Raw genomic sequence first — 27,261 nt, forward strand, 5'->3', positions numbered from 1 at the left:
GATGCGGGCATGAGAGAGAATGATGGCAAATGGGCAAAACGCTCAGAACAGGTTCATCTGGGTAAAGGATGTACGGACGTTCTTGCAACTTTTCTGTAACTTGGAAATCACTTCGAAATTAAAAGTTTTTAAAAATAAACATACATAGAAAGAACTATAATAGAGGAAAAAACAGATGTAAAGGTTGGAATCTTAATGGTGGCACTGGTTTGGTTTGGGGCCGGTCATTTTGGTGGGAAGGGGTGGGTGCTGACGTCCGGGAGGGCAGCCCTTGCTCCGGGTGGGTCCTGCCTCCCCTTCTGTCCTTCCACATCACCCCTCCCAGAACCCTCCCCACAACCAACGGTGTTACATGTCAGCTCTTCCCAGCGATGTTCCAATGACTACTAGTACTGCCACCGCCGTGTGGCACCGAGTCAGATATTCTGAGGACAAAATAAAAATCCAGCAACACGGGGCTCTCTTCATAGCCAGGGTCAGGTCTGCCCCAGGGAAAGGGTGCTAATGTCCTCTGTATAAAAGGCACCCTGACTGATCCCTTCCATTGAGATGAATGGGGCCCTACGTTGCCAAGAGAGAAGGCACCTTCTAGAAATTGCAAAGATTTCTAGTCCTTTGTTGTAAGTCCATCGGATGGCTAATTGTCCTACAATAAAGAGATACTGTGTAATTTTAGAAACAAAAATACAGGTGAGAAACAGTTGGGTTTGGGGTGATGGGCCTTGCAGAGGACACATCCGCCCAGGGAGTGTACTGCACAGGAATTAGATTGTCTTTGAGCTCAATTCCAGCAGGAAGAGGGGTCCTGAGTAAGACCAGCATCTCATCCCCCACCGCCATCTCATAAGCCTCCCCTAGAAAGTGGCCCCGACTTACGGCAGAAGTCATAGGTCCGCCAGGGGCCCACCTGCACGTCCGCGTTCTTGCAGGTGCTTGCGTACCGGGCCACAGAGTCGCAGAGCTCCGACTGGTTGCCTCCGCTCTGGCACAGGCGGAAGAGACAGGTGCGGTAGTAGGCGGTGACATTGACCACCCCGTGGCACTCCAGGAAGGAGCTGTTGGAGGGATCGTTGATGATGCCGCAGCGGGCGCGGCTCCGGTAGAATTTGAGCAGCTCCGAGTCATTGTTGCAGGCCTTCAGCAGGTCCCCACACTCACCGTTGCAGATCTCCTCAAAGGTTGTCCAGCTCTCCAGGAACACTGCCAGGTTGTCCGTGCACTTGCCGGTGGGGAGACAGAACTCATCACTGGCGTTTGCATTGAAGAAGCCGCATAAACCTCCCGTGCAATTGAAGTAAGCAGTGGAGAGCCGGATATACAGCAGACCTACGTCGGAGTACTGGACCGACACGATGCCCTTGGACTCCACTGTCGTGCTGTTTTTGTTTCGATAAATTTCCAGCTTCCCCAAAGGATGGAAAAAAGGTAATTCCACTTCCTGACCATTCAGCTGAAAAATCAAATCACTATCATCAGACAGACACAGAGGACACACCATTTTGAGGCCGTGAAGACATGGTTCTGCTCCACGACTAGCCCTTGAGAAATGTCACAAAGTGATTGTCTGTGGAAACCACACAGATGCCAACTGGTTTTTCATGGGTATTTTTGTTTATTTCTTCCTGGACTCTCATTCAACACGTTTGCTGTTTGTTTATGTATGTGCAAGATCCTAAGCTAGCCCCAAACAAAACTGCTGGGTGAGTGAAAGCTGTCTTAGTAATGTGGCTTCCTTCCGTTGCCTGACAGCTCCTGTTTGCCGTCCACCCACTTCTTTCCCACTTCTCTGGCTCCTCCTTTCCCCCAAATCTTATTTTGTCTGGGTCCCAGCTCCTTGGGTCATACAGTATATATCTAATTATCTAGTGTCCACCCAGCTAGCTACCTCATAGTATTCTTTTAATACATGCATCTCTGCCAGTGTGTTAATGAGAATGAAAACACACAGCCCTTTCAGCTTGTGTTTGTGTGTTTTATTATCTCCTTGTACAGTTGTGTTCCTTTTGTTAAATTAGACTTCATGTGATATTATGAAATATGTGTTGGACCAGGAGAAGGGAGATTCCCCCACCTGTGTCATCCCACCGCTGCCACCACTTAGCCATGAGGCCCACATCCCTCACTTACTGCTTTGGGATTTTCATGTGAAAACAAGGAATTGTTTTCCTTCTAGAACTAGATTCCTTCTAGAACTAATGATCTATGAGTCTGGATATCTACTGGGGATTGTAGACCAGGTCAGAGGGGCAGGTAATGTGCATCACCCCACATCGTTCCCATCTATGGGTGGGAGAGTCGGCACAATACAGAGTAAAGAGCACAGACTCGGCAGCCAGCCTGCCTGGGCTTGGATCCCACTTTGTGGCTGTGTGTCCCTGGGGAAGTTACTTAACCTCTCTGGGCCTTGGCTTTCTCATATGTGAAATAAGAATAGTAAATAAGGATTATGTGTGATAGTGCTTAGAATGGTGCATGGCACACAGTAAGCGTTCCTGTTAGTGTTTGCCATCATGGAGAGCTCATCCTGCCCCATCTCTCTGATTTGGGACCTGGCAGCCTCTCTCCATTTCTCCACCTGATAGACTCTTACCTGCTGCCAATAGAAAATGCTCCCATTTTGGAGTCACTGCCTTGCTAGATTCCCACCAGGGTCAGAGGCAGAAGGGCAGAGCTGAAGATAGGCTCCTGCCCTTGGTGTGACTGCAGACAACCCTCAAGGGCAGCAGGAGTTTTACCTTGACTTCTGAAGCCCCGACTCCTCCTATCTTGACCTCCTGGTTGGCCACCAGGATCCGAAGACCTCGCAGCCACGTGGGCCCTGCCTCGGGCTTCTTCTTGCTGATGTCAATTTCCAGATACTCAGGCCTCTCAGGGCAGGTCTTGAGAAGCGTGTAGGAGAAGTCGGAGGGGAAGGTGTAGGCCGCACCGTCGAAGGTGTGCAGCACCTGGTTCTGGCTGAGCAGGCACACAGTCTGGCGCTTGGGGAAGCAGCCCTGGTAGCCGTCCTCCACGGCGCACGCCTCCCCGCTGCGGCAGGTCTTGTTGAAGCAGTAGACATCGCCACCCTCCTCACACAGGCACTGCACCGTGCAGTTGGCCGTGGCCCAGAAGAACTCCCCCATGGTGTAGTAGTGGCCATCGAAGTCACAGCCACACTTGTGCAGCGGGACGCATTGGCTGGTGCTGAGCACGAAGCCGTCATCACACTCACAGCCCTCTGTGCAGGGCGCCGCACAGTTCCGGGAGGCCGTCAGGTCCGAGCACGTGTTGGGGCAGCTGCTGGTGCACACAGAATAGTGGCTGAAGCTTGGGCACTGCACTGTGGCCACTGACGTGGGCGAGAGAAGAGAGTGGGACAACAAGGTAAATGAGCCGGTGCCCACTGCTGGGCCCATCGTTCCCGGGGGTGGGGCCAGGGTGGGGGGGTTCTGGCGCAAGAGCACAGCTTCTGGCCCACTGAACTCCCAGAGGGAGGGCCTGGGGGCCCCAGCTCTGGGGAAGAGCCCGGAGTCGTCCCGACGGGCAGGCCCACCTGCTCCCTAGTAACTCCTGAGCAGTGGGACTGAACTGGGAACGCTGACTCTCATTTGATCCTCTTGACTGAAATTAAACTTCAGGTTCTTATCCTAGCTAGACTGGACTAGTCCGATGATTCAATAAATAGATATATTATTTGGTGATCTACACCCACCAAGATGTTTTGAGATCTTCAGCTGATGGACGTGCAAGCTGATCTGATCCTAAAGAGTATATGGCCCATTCGTAGGAGGGAATAAATTCAACTTGCACGAGAAATGAAAAACATCAGTGTTGGCAGTCAACTGAAAACACCAAATTTCTAACAGGGAGGAACTTAAAATGCCTAAGAGTGACCAAAAAAGGCTGAGAAAATGAATTCTCTGGAATATTAAAAACAAGAAAGAACTTGGGTTATCAGGAAAGATTTTGTGTGCCAGTTCCCCCCAGAAAGTGGATTGGAAGCGGGTGCCTTCCAAAGGCCCTTCCTGCCTTGGAAAGCTCTGTTTCTTATTTAAGAATATCTGAGTCTATGTTTGAGTGAGGGCTCCAAGGTCTGGTAGACTGAACTGAAATGAATTCATCCCACTAACATGAGAAAAGGAGAGAGAGAGAGAGAGAGAGGAATGTGGGAGACAGGAAAGCAGTAGTATTAGGAAAAAAGGAAGCCATTATAGGCGAAATTTGCTTATGCAATATGGATGTTCTTCTATTACACAAAGACTAAAAAGAAGCCACATTCAATCTCAACTTGAACCAAGATCTGGGCGCTCCCTGTGTAACAGAGGTCGGTCACTCTCATAGCAAGAAACAAAACAAAACCCAAGACAAAAATAAAAGCACTGTTTCTCGGTAGTTTGATCGTTTCTCAAAGAATTGAATCTGGTACATGATGACTTTGTGAATCCGACTTACACTGATAGAAAAAGTCTCCCCCTGGCCTTGGAATTTAAAGAAATCTCCCCTCCCCTTCACATACTTTCAAACGTGTGGATTATAATTTTCTGTTTTTTTACAGGGAGAAAACCAAGGACCAGGAAAGAAATGCAACTCCAAGAAGTTGTTTTTTTTGTTTGCTTGTTATAAAAATATGCATAACTAGGAAAAGAAAGAGAGAGTAACGTGAGCTAGAAGGAAAAAGTAGCAAGACAAGCAAATGGTCCGCAATGCTTGATCCTAAAGTGTAATTCAGAAGAGGCCGGATTTCCCTGCACTGTTGGGGCTTTTCCTAACCACTTAGCGGTTCAGAAAAAGGGCCTTTTTCGTGGTGTGCTGTCCTCGCCATCGCAGCCCCTGCTTTAGCTGAGATGCTCCAGAGCAAGAGACTCAAACCTAAAGAGGCAGAAAGTGGAGAAGAAAGAGCCCGGGAACAAGCAAACGCTCTGGGCTCCACTGCTGAGGCAGATTATTTGCCCCAGTGCTGGTTTCAGTACTCAGGCTGGAGTCTGCATCTACTCAGCAGCCACAAAGATGGGCATCCACCTCTGAAGTCCCCACCTCCTCCTTCACTCTGGACTGCCATCCCTGCCACGGGCCTTCCCCTGGCCCAGCATTTCCTGCCACGCATTCCCATGTTTCCAGACCATTAATGTTCATCAGTGGTTTCTTGTTTTCTGGCTGTGATACTGGGTGGGAAAGTAAAGAGCCCCACAGGTCATTTGGGATTCTTGCTATTTCTGCCTCACGCTCACTCTCGGGCAACTGTCTCAGCTAGGAGATTTTTGAGGAGCCCGGAAACCCTCTCCTGCCCCCCGGCCCAAGCATAGCCTTGCGTGTGGATGGGATGCCAGCTTACCACAGCCAGTCTGGACTCGCCAGTCTCCAATGGGAATGCCAAGGGCTTGGCACACGAGGGCGTAGGCCTGGATGGCTTGACAGAGGAGCGTGCCATTGTCCCTCACACTGCACAGGTCATACACGCAGCTATGCACGAAGGCTGTGGGGTCCACCACAGTGCCGCACTCCCACAGGGGGCCGTCCGTCTTGTTGAGGAAGCCGCAGTAGTCGGAGCCGAAGTAGAGGGCCTCAGTGGCGGCGTCACACTGCGTGCAGTTGTCCACACAGCCCGGGCCGCACCTCCAGTCAGCGTGGTAGACCCGCCAGCTCTCTCCCAGATCCAGGACAGACATGGCTGGCCTGCCGTCCGGCCGGAGGAAGTCATCCAGTGGGTTCTTGTTGTAGTTGCCACAGAGCCCACACGTGGAGTTTATATAGGAGCCTGGGATGGAAATGGAGGCGTAGTGCTGGCCGTCAAATGTCACTAAGAGCCCAAAGTCCGTTTCCACAGCAGTAGACATGCCACTCTGGTAGATTTTCACTGCCCCCAAGTCTAAGGTGACGGGCAAAGAAGTCACTAGGTCATTGACCTGCCAACAACAGTAACAGTAAAAGGCAGATGAGCAGGGGCCAGGGCAGTGCATCCAGCCGAGGTCAGGAAAGGGAGGCAAAGCAACCCAGTGCTCCAGAGACTGGCCCCAAGCTGCTTGCGGTCCCGTGAAGGCAGAGCCCGTGATCGCAGAGCGCTGCTGCACCACCCAGACCCCTGGGGGCGCAGGGGGGCGCCAGCCCTAGGGCTCCAAGCCTTTTCTTGGAACACTAGCCTCCCTGTTTTCCCTCTTTACTCCTCTAAATCCATTCCTAGGTCTCATCTCAAGTCTCGTGTTTTCCAGACCCCCTCCCTGCCCTTAGCGCTCCCTGACCCCTCCTCCCAGCCGAAATGTGCACATAAACTGTCCCCCACAGTTCAGTTCTGAGGGTGCCCTGCCATTATTCCCAGGGTTCTGTCCTGTCACTTCCTGAGTCCAGGACGATGGCACGTGCTCAGTCAGCAACAACAAATGCAAATGCCTACGGGCACCAAGCACTCTGTTAGGTGCTGGGAAGTAGAGAATATAAAATACCTGTCTTGGCCCTTCCTGGAGCTCTCAGTCTACTGGGGAAAAACACAGACAGGTACTTATACTGTTTGAATCTGCATAAAGGGATGATGCAAGGAGACACCAGCAAATGAATGCTTCATCTAGCCTGGGGGATCGTACCGGGCCTGGGTTCAAAAGCTGCCAAAGGAAGAGGGGGAACAGGGAATTACCAGAGAGGAGAATAAAGGCAACGAGGTTAGAAACAACTGTGTGAGGATGGGGACAGTCTGCAGAGGGTGTCTGCAGAGGGAAGCGGTGGCCGGAGATGAGGCTGGACACCCAGGCGAGGTCTTTCATTCAAACGTCTATTTAACCCTTTCTGCGTGTCGAGCGCTGTTCTTAGAGTTGGGGAACAGCCATGAGTGAAACAGACAGAAGTCCCTGCCTCCAGGAAGTTCTATTTCAGTCGAGGAGAACAACAGCAAACAAAATAAGTAAGTAAAACATATATTAGGCATGTCAGATAAGTGTTATGCAGAAAAATAAAGCTGGAAATGTGGATCAAAAGTACAAGGGATGAAGGTTTCTAATTTTTAATAGGATGGTCAGGGATGTAAGCCATGCCATTATCCATTATCTGGGGTGAGAGTGGCTCGTGCAGAGGGCACTGCCAGGCCCTGAGGTGGAGCGTGCCTGCCTGGGTGCTTCCTGCCCCTCAGGGGGCTACTGTGGCCAGAGCAGAGGGCAAGGGCAGGGCCAGGGCCAAGGGCAACAGGGAGATAAGAGCGACTGGAGCAGGCAGGGCTTTGCCGCCATTGTAGAGACTTTGGCTCTGCCTCTGAGCAAGACAGAGAGAGAGCCAGGAGGGTGCCCAGAGCAAGAGACGGGCATGATCTGACTTTGGTTTTAGAATAAATAGATCTTGGAGGGCCTCTCAAGCCATGTTTAAAACAAAAGAAAACACCCACAAAAAACAAAACACAAAAGAACCAACAATTCGGATTTCTGTTTCATAGGGCGAGCCTGACAGGTTTTACGCAAGGGAATTGCATAGTCAGACTCGCACATCAGGAAGTCCACTTCGGCCAGCATGTCAGGATTAGAAGCAAAGAAGTCAGGGCATTGCTGCCAAGGGCGGGCGCTACGGGGCATGAAGGCCTAAACTCCACCCAGACATGGAGACGGACAGCTGGGCTCACGCAGTAAGCTCAGCAGGGCCTGGTGGGTTTCTGTGTCGGGGAGTCAGGGCCAGGGGAAGAATCGAAAGTGAGTGCCAGGAGTCTGGCTTATAGAAGTAGGTGGCTTGAGAGCTTCCAACAGAGTCAAGTTTCTTCTTTTCCACACTTATCGTGCCTGGCACCTACAGAGATCGCATTCGTGGGCTGGGATGGAGTGGCTAGTCCTGCAGAGAGCTACCAGCTGGAAGAAAAGAACCCTAGGGGTTGATTGATTTATCCTCGTTTCCTAGGTAGCAGGTTAGCCAACGAGGGTGAGGAAAGTCATACTATAAGGGAGGTCGCTAGCAAGAGCCTTGGCTGGTCATTCCGTGCCATCCTCGGCTGGGAGGTAGAGAGTGAAACTGCCCTTGGGTTGGTATGATTGTAAATGCCAAATATGCCCTTGCAGGGTGCCCTCCTGTCATCTCCATTAAGCTCCCGCTAACAAAGAGCAGCCTTTGTGTCTCAAAGCAGAAGCCATGGGGTGGAGTATCTTTGGATATTGCAACAGTCCCTCTGGCTTCTCTGCATGGGATCTTGTCCTACCTAGACTGACCTCATCCCCAGGTGACCCCAGGCACCAGTGTCCCCAGTGTACACCTTATTTCCTGGCACGAGTGCTCATTGCACCCCCTTTAACTCTCGGGCAAAACATGTCATGCACGTCTCAGTTTAAACCACAGACTATGGGGTTGTTGTGTTTGTAGCCCACAGAGTTCAGAGAATGATTTCTTATTTCATCCTCCCATCCCAGACCTCAACTCTTGGCTGGCCAGCAGTCAGTGAACCTCACTTAGCTGCCTCCCTTCTTCTCTTCCCTGAAGGCTTGCCATTTCTCTCTGTGAGAGTATCTCTCCCCAGACGTGGGTAGGGGCAAGGCTGGGAGAGAGCAGTGCAATCGTAAAAGCAATGTATTAGAAATTAAAGACTTCGATGGGAATGGCAATGTGGGAACGTGCATGTGCTGAGTGCCTGCTGGGTGCCAGGCTTTGTATGAAATGTGCACATGTGGCTACTGTATTTCATCCTCACAGCAATCTTGGAAGGTCCTTCTCATGTTCCCCGTCTGCAGATGAAGAGATCAAGGTTCATGGCTTGCGTGACTGGCAGGTGACAGGACATGACTCTTGCTGGCTGGGCTCCAAAGCTGTGCTCTCCCCACTGCTCTCTGAGCAGAGGTAGCCAGGTCCAAGCTACACATAACCTCAGAGCCCTGCCCCTCAACGCTATGACCCCCTCTACAGATGGAGCAAATGAGGCTCAGAGGCCACTCAGGGGCAGTGGTGGCCCAAGGACTGAGCAAATCTGCTCCTGATTCTGAGATTTCAGCCCCACAGGCTGTTTGGCCTAGGTGCTCTTTTTACCGGAGCCCTGAACGACTTGGGTGTATCCAGGGGAGAAATATGAAAACCGCTAAATATTAGCTAGGAAGAATGTTTATCACACAGGGACTCTAGTTGAATGTCTTTGGCCCCCTTTAGCATATACAATCCCAAACTGTTTACTTTGTTATTTGAGAACAGTTCAAAGGTCTACAAATCCATGTAGAGAGGCCAGTTCCTCACCCCAGCATATGGAGAAAGGTGACCTGTACTTCGCAAGGACAGATCTAAGCGGCCATTCTGGGTCCGGCCCCGCATGTCAGGAGACGTCAGCTGCCTCGCTAGCATATTGGGCTCCTTCTTGCTTCCTGCCCCTCTCCCTGCCTGTCCCTACTTCACCCTAGGTGGGACACTGCCATCCGGGAGCCACCCTCCCCAGCAGAGCAGGCGTATTCTGAGACACTGGGAAGCCATTTGGCAAGAGGAAAAAGAAGCCATTGTTAGCTTGCAGTGGGAGTCACATAACCTTTTCTTTCTGGAACATTTACATTCACAGCCACATCTCCCTGTCGCTACAGAAAATTGAGGAATCCATGCCCTCTGCTTGGACGATGGAAAAGAGCTGCACAAAATCAGCAGAGCTGCTGGGCCTGAAAGAAATGACAGTGCCCTTTCCTTCTAAAAAAAAAAAGGTCTGACTATGAGCAAACAAGAATTTTAATTAAAATGGAAAGTAGAAATAAAGCATGAAACTTTCTTTTTCCACTACAGATACCATACACATCGCCCCTACAATACAGGGATGCTAGCGAATGTGCTCACTGTGGGAAAGCTAGTGAACATTTTTCTAGCTTGAAATGTTAGCCTCTGTCTACAAGGGTAAATACCATGCTAGCAGCACACTCTAAATTTAAAAGGGAAAAACTCCCAACTTCTGGACCCAGACTCTTTCTTCTGATTTGCTCTCCCGAGCTGTCCCTAGAGAGACTAACCTGTAAATAACAAGCAAATTGGCATTTCAGCCACAGTAATAGCTCATTTCTCTAATTAGGACTCTGATAAGCTGCGCAGACCTAGGACGGGCAGAGCCAGAAAAAGCAGAATTAGTTCCTGGGTCCTGCCATTTGTAGGACAGGCTGCACCCATTAAAACTACCACCCCCTGCATCGGCATCTGTGTTGGTTTGTAGCCCCAGTAATGACCTCCATGTGTGGGGATTAAGGATTGCACCAGCTCACAGCGATCATCCCCTATGGTCTGGGTTATCACTGCTTGAATAAAAACAAGGTCTTCATTAACATTACGAAAACTGGGGCCTCCACAGATTGAGTAATTGTCAGTGGCTCTTTGCTCTCCTCCTTTTGTTGTAGTCCTGGCTTGAAATCCAAGTGGACAGTGACAGGAATCATTTACTTATGCGACACAGCCCCGCAGAGACCCCTGTTCTCTTTTTCTAGACAGGAGTGGGGATGGTGGTGTCTGGGCAAAGTTTTCATGGGGCCTTCCCGCCCAGCCTCACTAAGGACATCACCAAATGCACTCCAGGCGCCTGCATGGGTGGGACGTCTGGAGATACCAATCAGTTTGGAGGTTTCTCTAAGAATGAGACAGCAGCTCTTGGGCGACCAGGATGGGGTGGGGAGAAGGTTGTTGATCAAGGCTGCACTGATTTAAGGGTGTGTATTTTGTGTTTGCGCCAAGTCAAGGGTGAGGCCAAGTAGCTACCACGAATGCAATCCAGGTCCATGAGAAACTGAATTTACCTCTTCTCCCGACTACTTCCAAGCTTGGACATGTGTGTGACATCTGCTGTGTGTGTGTGTGTGTGTGTGTGTGTGTGTGTGTGTGTGTGTGTGTGTGTGTGTGTGTGTGTCGCTGTGTATGAGGGAACTAGGAATGTGTATGCGCTTTAAGTCACACAGCAGATAGACATGTCCAAGGAAAAACTTAGGTTAGCTCCTGTACAAATAAAGTTTGGCCTAGTTAAGAATTTCATAGAATATTTGCGAGGCAGGCCGAGCCATGCATCTCTTTGATACAAATAGTAAAAAGCAGCAAAATCAGTAGATCTGAGAAAGTTTCCCCTGGGGCTGCAGAAGCTCCAGCTTCTCCATTTCCCCCAGGAAGGATGGAGCGGGTCTCACCTTGACTTTTCCGTAGCTTCCTTTGGGGATGAGGATCTTGTAGCCATTCACCTCCACAGAGAGTTCCTTCACCCAGGAGACGGCGGAGCCCCCCCTGTGTTCATTCTTGGCCTCCACACTGAAGAAGGGGAGGCTGGAGGTCTGCAGACACTGCCGGGCCAACAGGTAGGCGCAGGAGCCTTGGAAGTGGAAGAGAAAGCCATCGAAGGTGTGGTAGTGCGGCTCCCCGAACACCACACACGTGCTGGTCTCCACGGGGCTGCAGTAGGAGAATTTGCCTGTGGCTTCGCACACCTCGTAGGGGCTGCACGAGGCCTCCTGGCAGTAGATCTCATTGTTGAAATCCAGACAGCGGCACTTGCTGGTGCAGTTCAGGTCATCCCAAAACACCTCCCCTCGCCGAAGGAACTGCCCTGGGGAATGATGACATCAGAGCTGACATGTAGTGAGCACTTACCCTCTGAGCCAGGCCCTGGGCTAGAGGCTTTGCTCACATTATTCCATTTCATCCGCACAGGAATCCCATGAGGCAGGTACTGTCACCCTTACTTGACAAGTAAGGAAACTGAGGCTGGGTAATTCATCCAAGATCACTCAGAAGCTCAGTGGGGAAGCCAGGAGTCCAAGCTGAGTCTGCCTGAGGCCAGGCCAAGCGCTTGGCTTTATCATCTCCGCAGCTGGTGAGCATGCTCTCATTCAAGGAAACACACATCGTCTTAGTCCTTGGGATTGGCTAGGACACAAGGACCCACCTCCTCCCTTACAGGAATCAGGGGAAGGTATTCTGCAAGAAGGCCCCACATACCCCAGGAACTCAGCAGCACCATTTGTCCATTTGCTAATTTGTTCATTCGTTCACCCACCTACTCATTCAGCAAACATTTGCTGGAGGCCCAGCATGTGCTGAAACAGGCCGACAGCATGAATCAGGAATCAGATGCACACGTTTAAATCCCAGGCTCCCTGGGAGAATGCTGGGAAGTGCTGACCTTGGCTCGGTGCCCTCAAGGGTTCGTAAAACCTGCCGACGTTGGTCACCCCTACATAAATTGCCTTCTCTCTTGCTCTAGGCCCTGCCCAAGTCCTGTACTTCTCTCTCTCTATCCACTGGACAGAACTTCTTTGCAGAATCTGGGTCAGGAGGAGAATGAGGTAGAAATACAGGAGTGGTTTCAAGGGATGTGCTAATTTAAAAAAACATGTATTATTTATGTGGTAGACAATCCATCTTTGAAACCATTTCCCTAAATAAACGATTTCCCCCACCCAAAACTTTGAAATTTGCCAGTTGTTAATGTCAACTTTCAGTTGAAATAGGAGCATCTCTGGGCTGGGGGCTCCAGTCTAATTCTTGGCTGGGGGTCATTGTCAAGAGAACTGGGCAAGGGGCGCATCTCTGCCATCAGCTTCCAAAGCTACTGACTCAACTTCCATCTCACTCAGTTTCCCACCCTGGGAAGTGGGGACAGTGCTATTTTCTCATGCCCACCTCCCAGGGAGCTGTGATGATAGACAGAGTTGGCGCATGTTGGTAGAGGTGGAAGCCTTTGTAAACTGAGAATGTCTGGAAATGAAAGTAGTGAAGACACAACATTAAAATATGTAAATAATGTTGCACCAGGATTAACTGTAGTTTGAAACTGTAATTTGAAAAAGATGTCTTGAGTTGTTACAAAACAGAATACCTAGCGAAGAACACAGGCTGTAAGGTCAACACCCAGCAGATGTGGCTGCCTCAGTAGCTGCCCTCTCTGTATCTGTCAACAGGAACATTCCATCTCAAGAGGCATTATGTTTCAGACCTGTTGAGAACAGGGCCCAAATATGGGATAATTGGTTTATTCACATTCCCAGTAGGTCACACACATCAGTCCTGAAAACAGGCCCCTCAAACCTCAGCTCTCTTGGCAGTAGGCCAAGCTGCATAGATTATAAAGACCTCCACGCAGTATAATTTCTAGCCTGCTTTCTCAGGCTTCCAAAAAATGCCTTTGACTAGAGAAGGTTTGGACCAAAAGGTAGACTGCCTGACATGACTTTGTTTGCAAAATGATGATAAAATATGCTAGCTCTATGCAAAACTTCCCTTGCAATCACCCAGGCCAAATCCCAGTCTCATTAGATTGCTAGATGTCTAGTGGCATATAAAAAAGCACAGTGGTCAGTATAAGGATAGTGAATGTGTCCTGTATGTGAAACCCAAGTCCCCAACTCGGGAGGAGAAGAGTGAAGTCAAAGTGGGGACTTTGCACCCGGCTGGCGTCTGACCAACTCCACAGCTCTGCCAGCCACTGTTTTCCATGATCCCAGCACTTCGTTGCCGGGGCTCGGGTGAGAGGCTGTCACTGGGCATCCTGGCTGCATGGCCACAGCCAGTCAGCTCTGTGATGCCTGCACCCAGAGGAGAGGCACTGGGTAGGTCTCTAGTCCAGGCCACAAAGGGAGGGAGACAGCGGAGGCATTGGTTTGGCATCTTGCACAGACAGTAAAAGGGGGCTGTATTTATACTCTGTAAGGGAGGGGGACACATGCCCAAATTCCTAGTGAGCTTTGGAGCTCGATTCTTTCCTGTCCAGTGTAATACCGGCTTGGCCCCAAAACATCTATTTGTCATTCTGAACATGCAGGCTTTACAGAGCCCACGGACACAAGGATGCCCAGACAGGCCATCCTCACAAAGGACTTCCCACGAGAGCAAAAGCAGAGGTTTCAGCCTGACCATGGTGCAGGGAATGGGGCAGAGGGCCTGGGCATTTCTGACCAGGTGCCTGTGGGCTCTTCCATCTACCACACAAACCTGAGGCCTCCCAGGACTGCCACGCCATGCAGGTCCCCAGGCCATGCTTTCTATCTGGTGGCAAGAGACAGTCTGAACCCTTCATCCCAACCCAAACCTTTCCTAGACTTCTGGAAACAGTATCCCGGGGTCTTCCTCTGCTCCATAGCACCCTGCACGCCCATCTATTGTACGTGTCTTCCACTGTGCCCTCATGGTTCCCGTGGATGTCTTCTCTACCACAGCAGCAACATGGGAGGCCTGTGCCTCCAGCACCTAACAGAGTGGCTAGCACCTCACTGGGACTCTCAAAATATTCTTTGGAAAGATGCAATGGCTAAATGGGTGGAGGAGCGGAGGGGTGAGTGGGTAGGTGTGAACAGATGGGTGGGTGGGTGTGAATAGATGGGTGGGTGGGTAGGTGGATGGATGATTCCTTAGTTCTAGTTGCTATAGCCTCCATTCCTAGAAGCAGAAATATTAACAGACATTCTGTTTTCTGAATACTTTTAGACACATAAGGAGCAGGAACCTGTAAACCAGGGTGTTCCTGTGAGAGCCCTGGACTGTTTTGTACATCCAAAGAGGTTTTGATAGCTCCGAGAATGCTCCAAACTTTGGAGGAAACCCACCGAGGTCCAACTACAGCTTGTTCACACGGACCTGAAGCCGGCTGAGATTCTCCCCCAGTTCCTGCGTGTCTTGCTGCTGCTGGGAGGATTTTAGGAGAGGCTGCCCTAAAGATGAGGACACTTTTTTTTCTTTTCCCTGTCTTTCTAATCTCACTAGGAAGTACTGATTTACTCTCGTAGAGACTTGGCAATGCTCCACGTCCGCCCACTGCTGTGGATCTACAAAGTGCGGATGGCAGCGCTGGAGTGAAGATGAGGAGAAAAAGGGAAAGGGGAAAATGGCAACAGCAGCAAAAATAATGTTAAACAGGAGGGCTCCCTTCTGTCCCTCTGGCTGAGACATCACTCAAGATCCCTGTCCACTCTGGAGTCGTTCCGAAGAGGGAGTTGCACGCACACCCCAGGCAAAGACTTCGAAAACCCGCGGTGCAGCAAATGCAGGGGTTCAGCTCCTGGTGCAATGAATGTGCGTGCTAAAATCACCTTGATCCCCATTACCCAGCCGAGAGATGTCAAAGGAGAAAGGCATCAGGAAGGGGTCCGCCCCCGTGGCTTAAAGCATGCCTGTCAGTCTAAACGAAGCACACCCAGCTCTGCCAGAGAGAAGGGGGAGGGCCTTTACCTCTAGAGGTGCAGCCATTGGCTGGGTCAATTTCCTTCCCGTCCACTTTGAATGCCCAGCGGCCTGGCACATTGACATTCGTGGTCTCCTGGATATTCACAATATCAGGAGTTCTTGACCCAGGGAGGCTGAAGAAATTGGTGAGGTTTCCGCCGTTAAACCCTGCCTAGTGCACAAAAGGAAGACAAGAACCTTGGGCACAAACACCACCACCATTTGATAACTTCCCCTTATTTTCAGAATCTAGCACACCTGCAATGAAGAGACCCCTTTTCCTGGAGTCCCTGGGGCCACCATCCTAGGTGGGAAAGGGCTGCCTAGTTCATGCCCTACCCAGACAGAGACCTCAAAGATGGGGGGAGAGTGGCCTTTCAGTCCACCTGCAAAGTCAGGTGTACTTTCTCTAGTTAAGAGCTGTTGGCAGGACTCCCTCCAGGAGGCTAAGCCACATAAGCAGAGAGTGGAGCACTCCGGAAACAGGAAGGAGGATGAAACAGAGGACCACCCACCTGTGCCATCACTCCCCCGAGACCAGTCAGGGGGTCACCACCGCTCGCTGTCCCAGTGGTCCAGTTGATTTCATAGTAATTGAAGAGCGTGAATGTATAGGAGCCATCAGACACCAGGACAGCCTGGAAGGTGTTCACCTGCAGGATGGGAAAGCTTGGCCTCACGACTCGCGCTCCCCAGGAGCTCCTGTCCCGGCCGCGGCCCTCCCCACCCCCAAGCAGCACAGAGCTGCCCTCACGCTCTGCCTCCTCTCTGAGTTTGGTCTTGCCTCCAGCGGGGAAAGAAAGGCACATGGGACTATGCACCTAAAAGAGAAATTGGGCGTGACCTAGAGCTGACTCAGAGCCCCTCTTCCAGCTCTGACTTGCAGCAGACAGCAAATTGAGAAACCTGGCTCAGCTTGTGATGACCGTGAGCACCTGTAGATGGCAGCATGAGAACAAACTACAGGAAACAGTCCAGGCAAGGAGGGAGGGCCAAGCACTGGTCCTGGGCAGGCTGGGTGGCGCGTGGGGCGCAGGGAGAAGAGCTAGCGAACGCTAGTCAGTGGTGTGGACTGTTCTCTCTCGATTTCTGGAAAACACTAATGTTGGGGAGCTGTCCTCCCCACCCCCGCTTTTACAATGGAGCTGAAAAGTGATTTTTTAAAAGCACTTGGTAAGAGGAAATTGCTCCTCTAATTGAGCATTTATGCATCGCTTTGTATCTGCAAAATTCTCAACACTCATCTGTACATCAGACCAATGCTACGACAGGCAATTTTTTGGCCCATTCCCACCTTTTAACTTAAAAAAACTGAGGGCTGAAGGAAATGAATTGCTGGAAAATTCACAATAGCCCAGCAATAGAAAATGGGAATCAAGCCAGAGCTCCCAGTCTGTCTCTTGGTGCACTGTCATTACACACTGTCTTCATTTTAAACTTGTTAGGACAGAGATGTTAAATAAATTCAAACAAGCCTTCTGAACGGTTTCCAGAAACAAGCTGTAGCAAGCTCTGTCCTTTACTATTTCCCTTTGCTAATCCCTGCCCCTTGACATGTGTTTTCAGGAAATTCAAATAAAAATACCATGAAAAGGAGAGAGTGTTTTGACCTTTTTCCATTCAGTCCTAGCACTGTTCCCAGCTGCATGATACCATCCTGTTACCATCCTGTCGGACGCAGGAGAAGGCCTACATCCTTATCCTGTGTAATCGGACTCGAGTAGAGGATCTTGCAAGCCCCATGTCTCTCATCCTAGGCAGTCCCAGGGAAGCAGATGAGATGTAAGTGAAGAAAAGCCCTTTTTGTAGATGAGAACTGTCCTCTCAGGCTCTGGGCTTGCCCCCGCTGACAGTGTTCACGATAGAGTCACCCTGGAATAGGCCTCCATTCTCCGGCCCCACTCAACAACAGAGGGCAGTGGGACATGGAGATGAGTGAGCAGTCAGCTCCAGATACTCTAGGCCCACCACAGGGACAGGTTCAGAGACAGGCAGAAGGTCAAGGTCACACAAGGTCTAAAGCTAAACCTCCTTCAGACCAGGATTCTCCTTCGGGAAGGGAATTCCTGGTCCCAAAGTGAAGTTGGAAATATGGTCCAAGCAGGTCTGAGAGCACCTCGTTTCTGCTCCTAGCCGTCTCCTCAAAGCCAACCAGCCACCCGGACGGCACTCCAGCAGCCGGCCGCCCCACCTGCGGGTTCCTGCATCTCTCACGCACCCCTGCACATACGTGTCTCTCTTCACCAACAGGGTTAAGACTCTGCCGGATCTGTTTTTGTAAAACCAGGTTTTCTTCTAGAAAAGTCCTTTCAGAGGACTTCCAATGGTACCTGGAGGTGGCACGTGAGGGAAGATTTCAGGAGACTTTAGACTAAACCCTGCTTGGCCTCCCTTCAGGTTTAAATCTCTTTTCTTGCTCCTTGGGCAGGGTACTTAACCCCCGACCTGTTTCCTCACCTTTAACATGGAGAGGGTGCTTATGGTGGAACATGCCAGGGAGGCTTCAGTGATACGCAGGAATAGCCTGCCACAGGGCTGGGCTTGTGGTAGCCCTCAGTAGGTCCCAGTTCTCCTTCCTTCAACTTGTCCCTTCCCTCTCCTTTCCTTTTCTCTTAGGCTTCCATGAACCCTCCACCTCTTAAAGGCTTCCCATGCCCACAGTTTATTTGGCCTGACAATATGTGTTCCCACAGAGAAGGGGGAACCTAGGATAATGGGAGGCAGAAGAGGGGGCCAGTCTCAAAGATAGGGGTGGATGGACATTTCTGCAGTTCCGGAGGACTTTATCACTTCCTCCAAGGAGCTCAAAGTACTTAGATGTTGCCTCATTCATCCTCACTGAGAGAGTTCTCACCTAGGCCAGAAATGTACTCCAAAGTACCAACCAGAAAGTATCTAAATTATCTTGCCATTTTTATTGCCAGTGGAAGTGTTTTTGAAAAAACGGTGGTCAGCATTTGATGGGCATTTCTTCTCTTTTTTTTTCCCCGACTGACACGAACATTTATCGATCGCTAGCATCCTGCATTCTAGCGCTCTAAGGTACGAGGCTTAAAGGACATAAAACATGGCCCGAGGAGCCGTTACCAGTCCATAACATGACAGAGGGAAATGTCTGCTTCTTTAGAGGTTATTTCTAGCCAGTGCATCCACTGTTTAAGCTTGCATCTTTCCATTCGCCAGAACCTCTTAACGACGGAGCACATTTCGATGCCCTGGTCAGAGGGTCCCGTCACCCAGTGTGCTGTGGCAGAGCAGGTTAGAAATGCAAGCCCAGCGCTTTTACCACCTCTGCCTCTAACTGGGTAGCTTCTGTTCCACCCTAAACAACAGACTCATTGCCAAGGATACTGGAAAACAGATGGGATTGGAAATAAACCTAAGAAAGCGGAGGGCAGATTTTTGAGTGTCTTTGCTTATTGGAAATTATACAGTTGAAGATGCGTCTGCTACTTCAGAAATCTCCACTGCCAAACTCACTGAAATGAGCTGCAGGCTTTCGTGAAAACTGGGTTCTGTCCCTTTATGGAGAAAGTTGATTATCTCTACAATAATGCCAGTGATAATCTTTCTCATCTGCCTGCGATTTGATTGCTCATTTGGGATTTCAGAGCAGATGTTGAAACTTTATTCATGAAACCCTTTAACTGCCCACTCCAATTAGCATCAAATATGCATAATTCTAGCCCTGGTCACAATAAAGAAAAGGCCATAACATAATAAAACGAGCCAGGTCATTGGTGCCCAAACGCACCCTATTTTTCCCTTCCTACCAGGTTTTGTGGAAAAAAGAAAAGGAAAGAAAAAAGAAATAAGCAGATGAAGAGAGAGGCTTGTGTGCCTCTGGCAAGAAAAAAGAATCTGTGAGTGCCTAGCTGGGTCCCTGATCATGACTGGATGGGCCGCTGTGCTCCAAGGACTGTCCCATGACACAGGAATGCTACCTACAGCAAGACAATCGTGGTGGGGCTCTTTTTAGGCATTCATGGTGATCAGTGAAAGGGGATGGCACATCCTCCGCGATATTACGGCTGACCGGACCGGTCAGGTGTGAGAGCTCCCTGTTTCCTGGACAGTGGGTGGCAACACTTAGGAGCGTAACTCAAGAAACCAACGTTCCTCAGCTCTAGCAATTAGACCCCAGCCCAGGAGTGAGGACGGACAAGAGTTAGATGTCAGCCTGTGAAGCGGAAAACGGAAAGTTTGAATGATTACAGGTGTCGTGCTGCTCCCTCCATAAAAGGTGACTTCCTCCCATGTCACAATGAAAACCCAAGTGGCAGAGAAGGTCGCCATGTCCTTGAAGTACTTCCTGACGTCCTTGGTGGCTCTTTTCAAGATGACAGGGTCCGTGGTCTCTCTGTAATAGATCTCGCCTCGAATTCCGTTGTGCACATCTGCCCAAAATGGGGCAATGAAGGCCCGCCCATCCGTCAGGGGAAAGGATTCGGGTGTGAACTGGCTCACTAGTACATTGAAGGAAACAACTCCGTTGTTATTGACCTACAAACACAAGACAGGTTTTGCACAGTGGATCTGAAACCATGACAACTTCAGAGTCACAAACCAAGACAGACATTCGTCTAATCATATCAGTGAAAACAAGTTTCAAACTACTGAATCGGAACCCCCAACACCAGCTCCAGCTGCTCGACGAGGAGGTTCGTTTACTTCCAGACAAACTCATTGGTTTTCTTTCACTTCCAATTTGTAGTCAGCATCATTTCTTATTAATAATCAGTCTTATTTTCATGTTCTCTATCCTATGTCTATTTACATTTACCAAATGCTACTGGTGTGTGTGTGCATGCATGTGTGCATGTGTGTATGTGTGCATGTTGGGCCTTGGAGTAATGTGGGCAATAAAGACGATCTAGAGTCACAGATGCAAAATAGATGGGAAAAAAATAAAACAAAAAACATGGAAGAGAACGGTAAATGAAAAAATTGAGGGTTCTGAGTTAGATTTTGATGCCTATTAGCTGATAAGAGGGGTGTCAGAAAAATAGAAATCAAACGCTCCATCATCAAAGTCAGATCTCAGGGTGGACAGTGTCTCGCTCTGGACAGACGTTCTACTGATGTCACAGCCACACTGTACCCACAAGGACAAGGTTACAACCTATAGATGCCCAATTTCATGAGAGCTCTTGATGTTTGATGTCATATTTGTATAATCGCTGCATAAAAATGGAGACATGAATACTTAACATTGAATGTGTAAATTGATTTCTTCATGATGAGTAAATAATTTAGTCAACTTATTAAGTTACTGAAACTTAACGGCAAATCACGGGCCAATATGTACATCAGGCACACAGGGCCTGTAAACAGTTCAACATTTGCCCACATCTGCAGCTCTTTGCATTGGTAGGTAAAACTGATTTAACCCTGTGGCTTGTATAGCTTCAATAGCAGAAATGCCTGTGATGGGCATACTTGCAATTCCAGGATACAGACAATCTGGCGATCACTTCCCTATGCATTCCAATTGTTTGTTATGTTCATATTAATCAGTACTAGTATGGACATTAATGGTGACCCAGATCCCACAGGTAAGTCATCAGTACCTGGGCCAAGGGTACTTCGACCTGCTTTGGAAGCAAGTGTCTAGGGTGCAGAATGGAAGCTGAGAAACAACTACAAGGACAGTAAGACTCCATTGTCTGCAAGTAATAGTGAACAAGCTGGAGGTTTGGACAAGACCGTAGTTCTCAAAGTGCTGGAAACGTAGGGAACAATTTGCCCTCAAAGATATCTGCCCCAAATTAAGGACCCTCCTGTGCAAGGGCAAGAATTATTCAGACTCCAGTTCACACAGTGCAGTGGAGAAAGAAGAACTTAACTCAATACACGTGTTCTGGAGGTCTGGAAACTATGCTTCCAGAATGGAGGTCCTTATGCCTCTCGTCTCCAATATCAGGTGGATGCATTCTGGAACTTAAAATCAGCCCTTACAGACCAAGGAGTCTCTGCCACAAACAGAGTGCAAAAGGCATTTTAGGATGCCAGAGCAATGTGTTTGTCAAGGAATAATGGGTGTAACTGAAAAACACAGACTAGCAGAGGAAGCTGGTAACAACTCAGAGGTGTTTTGATGATATTCTGTGGTTATGATCATAGGTTCTCAAACCTTTGTAGGCGTCAGATCACCTGGAAGGCTCATTGAAACACAGAATACTAGGCTCTCCTCCCAGAACTTCTGATTTAGTCGGTCTGGGGTGGGGCCTAAGAAGTGACACTTCTAACAAGTGCCTAGGTGATGCTGGTTCAAGGACCACTGGTAGGTAATGGAAGAGGGAACTGTTTTCTAGCCGGTGTCAGCCCTGAGCTATAAAACAGAATTTGGGGAAGACAGAGGCCCCAGTTGCAGAGATGGCCAGAGGTGGAGTGCCTTCCTTGGGGCAGGACAGAATAGAATAGGATGTGATGCTCCTCATTCAATCTACACATGCTCGTTCAATCCTTGAAGACCAAAGATAGAAACAGGCCCAGTTTCTCTGAACTTTCTGCTCAACGTGCCACAGTCTCACCAGCAGCAAACCCAAAGATCCCAAATAACCTGGGAATGCAGGTGGCCAGGAGAGTTCTGACAGCAAACGGTACCATTTCTTCATGCAGGTGTGACAATGGGACCTTACGGCATAGCGGGGACCCGATGAGGGTGGCCAATTCTGCAGAGAGCTCTCAGAAGGCTTGATCGCCCTCTGCTCTGCTCTGACTCTGCTTCAGATTGGTAGGAAGCCTAAGAGCAGCAGATGCTTAAACTTTTCGCAGCCCCAGAAGGGAAAGAAAACTGATATTCCTCCTATTGTGGTTCATGGTATCTTTTTATCTCGTCTAGTAACAGAAATAACGTTCATGGCATCGGGGCTTCACTTCTGTGTTTAATCACCCGCAAAAGCAATTTATTGCCCTGTATACTCCTCTGCTATGAACATTAGCCATTAAATATACCTCTGACTTTCTTAATCATAAAACCTATCAGCTAGGAACCTATGAAGTCTAGGAACTTGTCGTTTGGGCTGTCAATAAATCCTCCATTCCTAGAGCCCTGGAAGAAGGGATTTAAAATGTTTTCCTTAATGACAAACCAAGGGCAGAGCCACAGAGGCACAGTTGGGCTGCCCCTCCACTTACATAGACAGTGCGGTAAGGAACCCCAAAGAAGAAAATGGGGATGGCCAACTTAATCTCAGACGAGCTTCCATCATCTACTTTAGGGGTCTTGGTGTCATTCTGCCAAAACGGGTACATGAGCTCGCCGGGCTGAACTGTCAAGAGAGACGGTTGTTAGACGGATGGCAGATCCCTCTTCCATTTGGCACGCTCATTCCCGGCCACCCCCTAATGCCAGCTCTTTTCAGTAAGTCTTACAAACTAAATGCAAGTCAGACTGCCTCTTCTTCATTCTAAACCTAAGCTGTGCACCATGCGTTGTCACTGTCTCCTGCCTCTGGAAAGGGGAGAATCAGAGTGATACCGAGGACAAGCACTTAATGCTCCGTTCTTGGAGAGAGCAATGGTGAAAACTGGCAGGAAGGCTGTGAAATCCTCCCTGCCTTGGGCGCTCAGAGCACTGAGAGGGGGCTGCTGGGGCTGCCGCAGCTTAGGATGGTCAATCCTCGATCAGAAGGCAAGGCGTAGAGAGGGTGGCCTGAGGCTATGGAGCTCTGCTCGGTGCTAAGGACTCTTCCCTTGTGCCTTTCCTGGAAGGAGTCCCCTCCCTCTGGCCACACACAGGGGAGGACACGAACGTCCTCTGTTCACCTGCACGCCCGTGAAAAGGCTCCCTGCCCGGCTGCTGTCCACAAAGGACAGACATGGGGCTGGGGCATCAGGCCCCTGAGAACTCCTTGGAGAGGAGGCTCAGGGCTCCCACCCATCATCCTGGTCTAAGGGGAGGGTCATCGCACAAACACGCAGCTCCCCTCCTGTAGGCGTGTCACCACCTCTCCTGACAGCCTGGCTTGTTTCTCAGAAGTTCTCATCCAAACTCTTGCAAGGGGCGGCCCAGGTCAGTGAGAGGAATCAGCCCATCTCCCCGCGGTCTCCATTCCTGAAGGCTAGGTCCAACGGCATCCGGGAAATAATCTACATTTGGTGTATAACTTTGCTCTGACTCTGTCCTGTCTTCTCTTGGAAGAAAATAAAATAGGACATCATCTTTTCTTCCTTTTTCAAAAAATTGTTAGGTTGCGGGGGCAGTGGCAAATCCACTGGGGCTTCTGGCCTCAGTTCTTGAGTTGCCCACTTGCCACAACCCGATGCAAACACCCCATCTCCGGGTCAGGGCCCTCCCCTTGGGAAAGTCCCTACTCTGTGCTGACGGAGCTGATAGGCCCGTGAGCAACTGGCAAAGGACTCGGCTGTGCCTTTGGGTGCCTTTCCGTGCGCCGACAGCAGCGCGCGTGAGAGAACACAGAGGGACCAGGAGGAGCACGGCAGCACCTGGCCCCGGGCCGGCTTCTCGCCACCTGGCACAGGGAACCGGAGGAGATGTGCGCGGACAGACGGCCGGTCTACTTCCCACTGCTAACATCGGAGGAGAGCAAGGAAACTCAGCAGGGGCATTAGCCTATAAGCCCTGACCCCCCAGCCTCGGAAATCCCCGGGAAGCCGAACAAATCGGAACCTGCAGGGGTGCTGAGCTAATGCTGTCACGGGAGCACCCAGCCACGTGCTTTAACGGCACAACCAGCACGCAAAAAAGGGTTCTCTGACATTTGTATTTACACAGAGGTAACAAATTCCACATTCCTAGAAGATAGGAATTAAAAAAAAAAACTCTTTATAATCCTATCATAGCATTATGCACAGGTACTTACTAACTTTGAAGGGTGATGAACTTTCTCAAATGAATAATAATAAATTCAAGCATGTCACACATGTGTCCTTCATGGGGAACTTTTTAGGAGAAATGTCCAAGTGTGAATGAGGGTTCAAATTCACAGCAAACTGTAATCATTTTAATAGAAAGATTAATTGATACTTAGTGCTGGCCAATCACCTAGGAAACGGAAAATCTCTACCCCCCCGTGGAGGAGACAGAGACTGTGATCATGCAGACTGTCCCCTCACTTCTTTCTCTGTTCCAAAGGGGGGGGGGCCAATCCACGGGATTCTTCTCTCCTGAGTGATCCTAACTAGTTCATGACTTTAAACAAGAAAGAATGGACAGCTAAAATGTTTCAGTTTTACAAATACAAATAGTCAAGACATATAATATTGGAAATGCTTAATAGATACTCATTGAATGAAAAATGGGTGGTGCTTAATAAAGGGGAGCAGCCTTAAACTATAAGTTTCTACCTTAGACAACATTACTGTAATAAAAATGTAACTTATAAACATCACGGCCTATCAATTGCATCAGAATTAATAAAAGAAAGACTATTCCTACCCATGCTGGCTTAAGGCTGGGAATTTCACAATACATATGTTTCCAGAGCTTTCTATTTTCCCCAAATAAAATATACTCCCTTAGAGCAGGAGCAGGAGGTTAGTGAGTGGGACCCTCCCATTATTGTGGAATTTCACACTATAGTTTGCATGCTACCACTGTTTAAATTCACCCAAACCTAGAAAACTGTTAGGGCTACACATGTCTTACAGATGTGTCCGTTCAGACTTGTTATCATGAGCCAGCTGAACTGAACGAATAAAACTGAGAAAGGTGCTTTCAAATTATAGCCATACAAGTTTCCAATCTGTCTAGATTTTCTCACCTTTCTTGTCTAAAATCCAAAAATAGTAGAGAGAAATAAATGTGTGTGGCTTCTCACTTACCCTAGCCAATGCTACCCGGAGAAAAAGAAAGAATCACGGAGGGAAATAATTTTCTTATCTTACTTGGGCAGTTTTAGATCGTTGGCCATTGTACAAGGTCACAAGCCACTGACATTAATGCCATTGCAATGCCCCGATTTGGGCTAAAACAAATGTATTTTTAAACATCAGTGCCACAAGTTAATTGCCTCAACTGGAATCGGTCACGGGGCACACACACACCTACCTTATCTACTCTTAATGAAAATGATATGCATTATCATAAACACCTGCTTCATTCATTCATGTGGGGCAACCTGGTATATGCAAATCGTGTTCGAAGTTCAATAAGAAAAAGTAGGAATGTAAGTGAACATCATTCAGAGTTAATGTATTTTGCCCTTGACAACAGAATTTGATTTACATTTTTCTTGCTGTATCTGTAAACACATGTACACCTGCCCTGACAATTACAGTTCCAACAAAAATGTCTCTTTATAAATTCAAGAGCATGCTAATCGAGAGCTTTATGGAATTCTGTAGTACTCACCTTGGTGCCGTACAAGTGCGAAGATGAAAGAGACCCAAATTCTAAGTAATGATGAATAATTCATCCTGGAATTTTAAAAAGAAAAAGAAAAAAAAATCCCCAGCTTGCCAGAGTAAATAGAACACCAGGTGTGTCTGGTGGCAAATCCCAAAACACATCACAACCATCATAGACCAAATTCACATGACAACAACAGCTCTGAGTCAGGCTGAAATTCCCTGAATGCCGGCAGGTCCTCCTAAATTCACCCTTCATGAACAAATTAGACTCCCCTGTGAGAAGGCAGTTTGGAAGTGTAATGAGATCATTCAAATTGTCAGGAAATTATATAAAATTATATAAAATTGGTAAAGGCGGGGCATCTACTCTGCAGTAACTAGAGCCCTGAAAAAAAATGGGATCCGATCCTCAAGATGCAGGTCCCACGGCTGTGTCTCTACATCGGACCTCCATTCTTTGTAAGATCTGGTTCTCACGGCAGCTATCCATCAGGATCAAATAAAAATTGATTAAAATGTTAAGTGTTTCTATAGGTAGGAGGATTTAGAGTTGGCCATCACCTTCTCTACCATATGGAGCCAGTCCATCATTCTGAAGTACTGACCAGATTCATGGGTTATAAGACTCTGTCCACTGACCTCCCGTAGTGAAATGAATGACAGACAGGTTGGTAACCAAAGGGAACCGTGCCAGGATTGCTCCTCGGAATCACAATAAACATAGAATCCGGTACCAGGCAAGTAATTAGTTCCAGCAAATTAATTAAAGAAGGAACATCACAAAAGGGAGCCTCTTTTCATTTAGTTATGATCAGTTGAACTGGTGGCATTACCCTCCGCCAGGAGCACGGACAGCCTGTGCCGCTCCGCAAAACCGAGGTGCAGACACATAGGCAAGCTCCGAGTTCCACAGACGCCTGCCTGACAGTGTGCGGAGGCCATGAGGTCTGCTCCTGACAGCGTTCTTAAAAAGAAAACCCCTCCTCTTATTATTTGAAACGACCACAATTCTTCAGCCCAGCTTTCATGGAAAACCAGTGGATTTACCTTGTGAGAATGTTACTGTTCATCTTCAGCTGTCAGGCATACACAGTGAAACCTCAAGCATATAATAGAGAGCGGCCAGTTCTGCTGAACACGGTACTGAGACGCTAGCAGAGATCACACACAGCTTTAGCAGAGGCAGATGCCCTGCGAGGTTAAGACTGGAACCCTTAGGGAAACAGTTCAGAGAACAGGAAGGAGGATTCATTTAAATATTTGTATTTATGAAGAATGTCACTAACCTGTTCTGTAGAGACTGGAGGAATTGAGTCACAAATATTAAGCCAAATCTTGGTAAACCAGGAAAAACTTAAGTGAAACAAGGATTCATGTCAGTTCAACCCCACTTGCTGCCAACTATTTCTGATTCCCGAAATGATGTCTGAATCCCCTACTCTTAAAACGAAAAATTCAGTTAGTCCTGCGCTAGAGTCAGATAAGGGTTGAGTTGCCATCAAGTTTTTTTCTATTGATTAAGGAAAAGTAAATCTAAAGATCAGTTTCAGGATTGCATAGAGAGGTTCTTTTCCTGAAAAACTAGACCTTTTTTTCCCCCTTTAAAAAAAAAAAAGTAGATTCAGATGGAAATGTCAGCTACTTGGAGCTGAAACCTTGGTCCTTTCTGATTGGAATCACTTTGCACTGAACAGCACAAAAGAAAACCCCCCTTTCTACCTTTGTACCAAAAAAAAAGGCAACCGTATAATGTTACAGAATTAGCATCCACCGGCATGGGATTAAAACTCCAAACAAAGCTGCTGCCTCCGCATTTAAATGCAGTTGGTTTTCCACTAGTCTTTTTTTGTTTCTCTGCTTTTG

The 27,261-nt window shown here is 48.7% G+C and overlaps 1 protein-coding gene across 1 annotated transcript in view; it reads right to left on the bottom strand.

Moving 5' to 3' along the window:
* TECTA (tectorin alpha) overlaps window positions 1-27,031 on the bottom strand; it is a 67,667-nt gene extending 40,636 nt beyond the window's left edge. The window contains exons 1-9 of the mRNA XM_017679642.3: window positions 25,400-27,031; window positions 22,222-22,355; window positions 19,297-19,584; window positions 15,597-15,734; window positions 15,088-15,253; window positions 11,058-11,470; window positions 5,312-5,882; window positions 2,736-3,328; window positions 877-1,450 (exon numbers count right to left, since the gene is read on the bottom strand). Of these exons, the coding sequence (XP_017535131.3) occupies window positions 877-1,450; window positions 2,736-3,328; window positions 5,312-5,882; window positions 11,058-11,470; window positions 15,088-15,253; window positions 15,597-15,734; window positions 19,297-19,584; window positions 22,222-22,355; window positions 25,400-25,463 (2,941 nt within the window). The 5' untranslated portion in view covers window positions 25,464-27,031. The remainder of the gene's footprint in view (window positions 1-876; window positions 1,451-2,735; window positions 3,329-5,311; window positions 5,883-11,057; window positions 11,471-15,087; window positions 15,254-15,596; window positions 15,735-19,296; window positions 19,585-22,221; window positions 22,356-25,399) is intronic.
* Window positions 27,032-27,261: the final 230 nt, after the last annotated feature.

This window comes from Manis javanica, chromosome 6 (genome assembly GCF_040802235.1).
Source record: "Manis javanica isolate MJ-LG chromosome 6, MJ_LKY, whole genome shotgun sequence".
Lineage (NCBI taxonomy): Eukaryota > Metazoa > Chordata > Mammalia > Pholidota > Manidae > Manis > Manis javanica.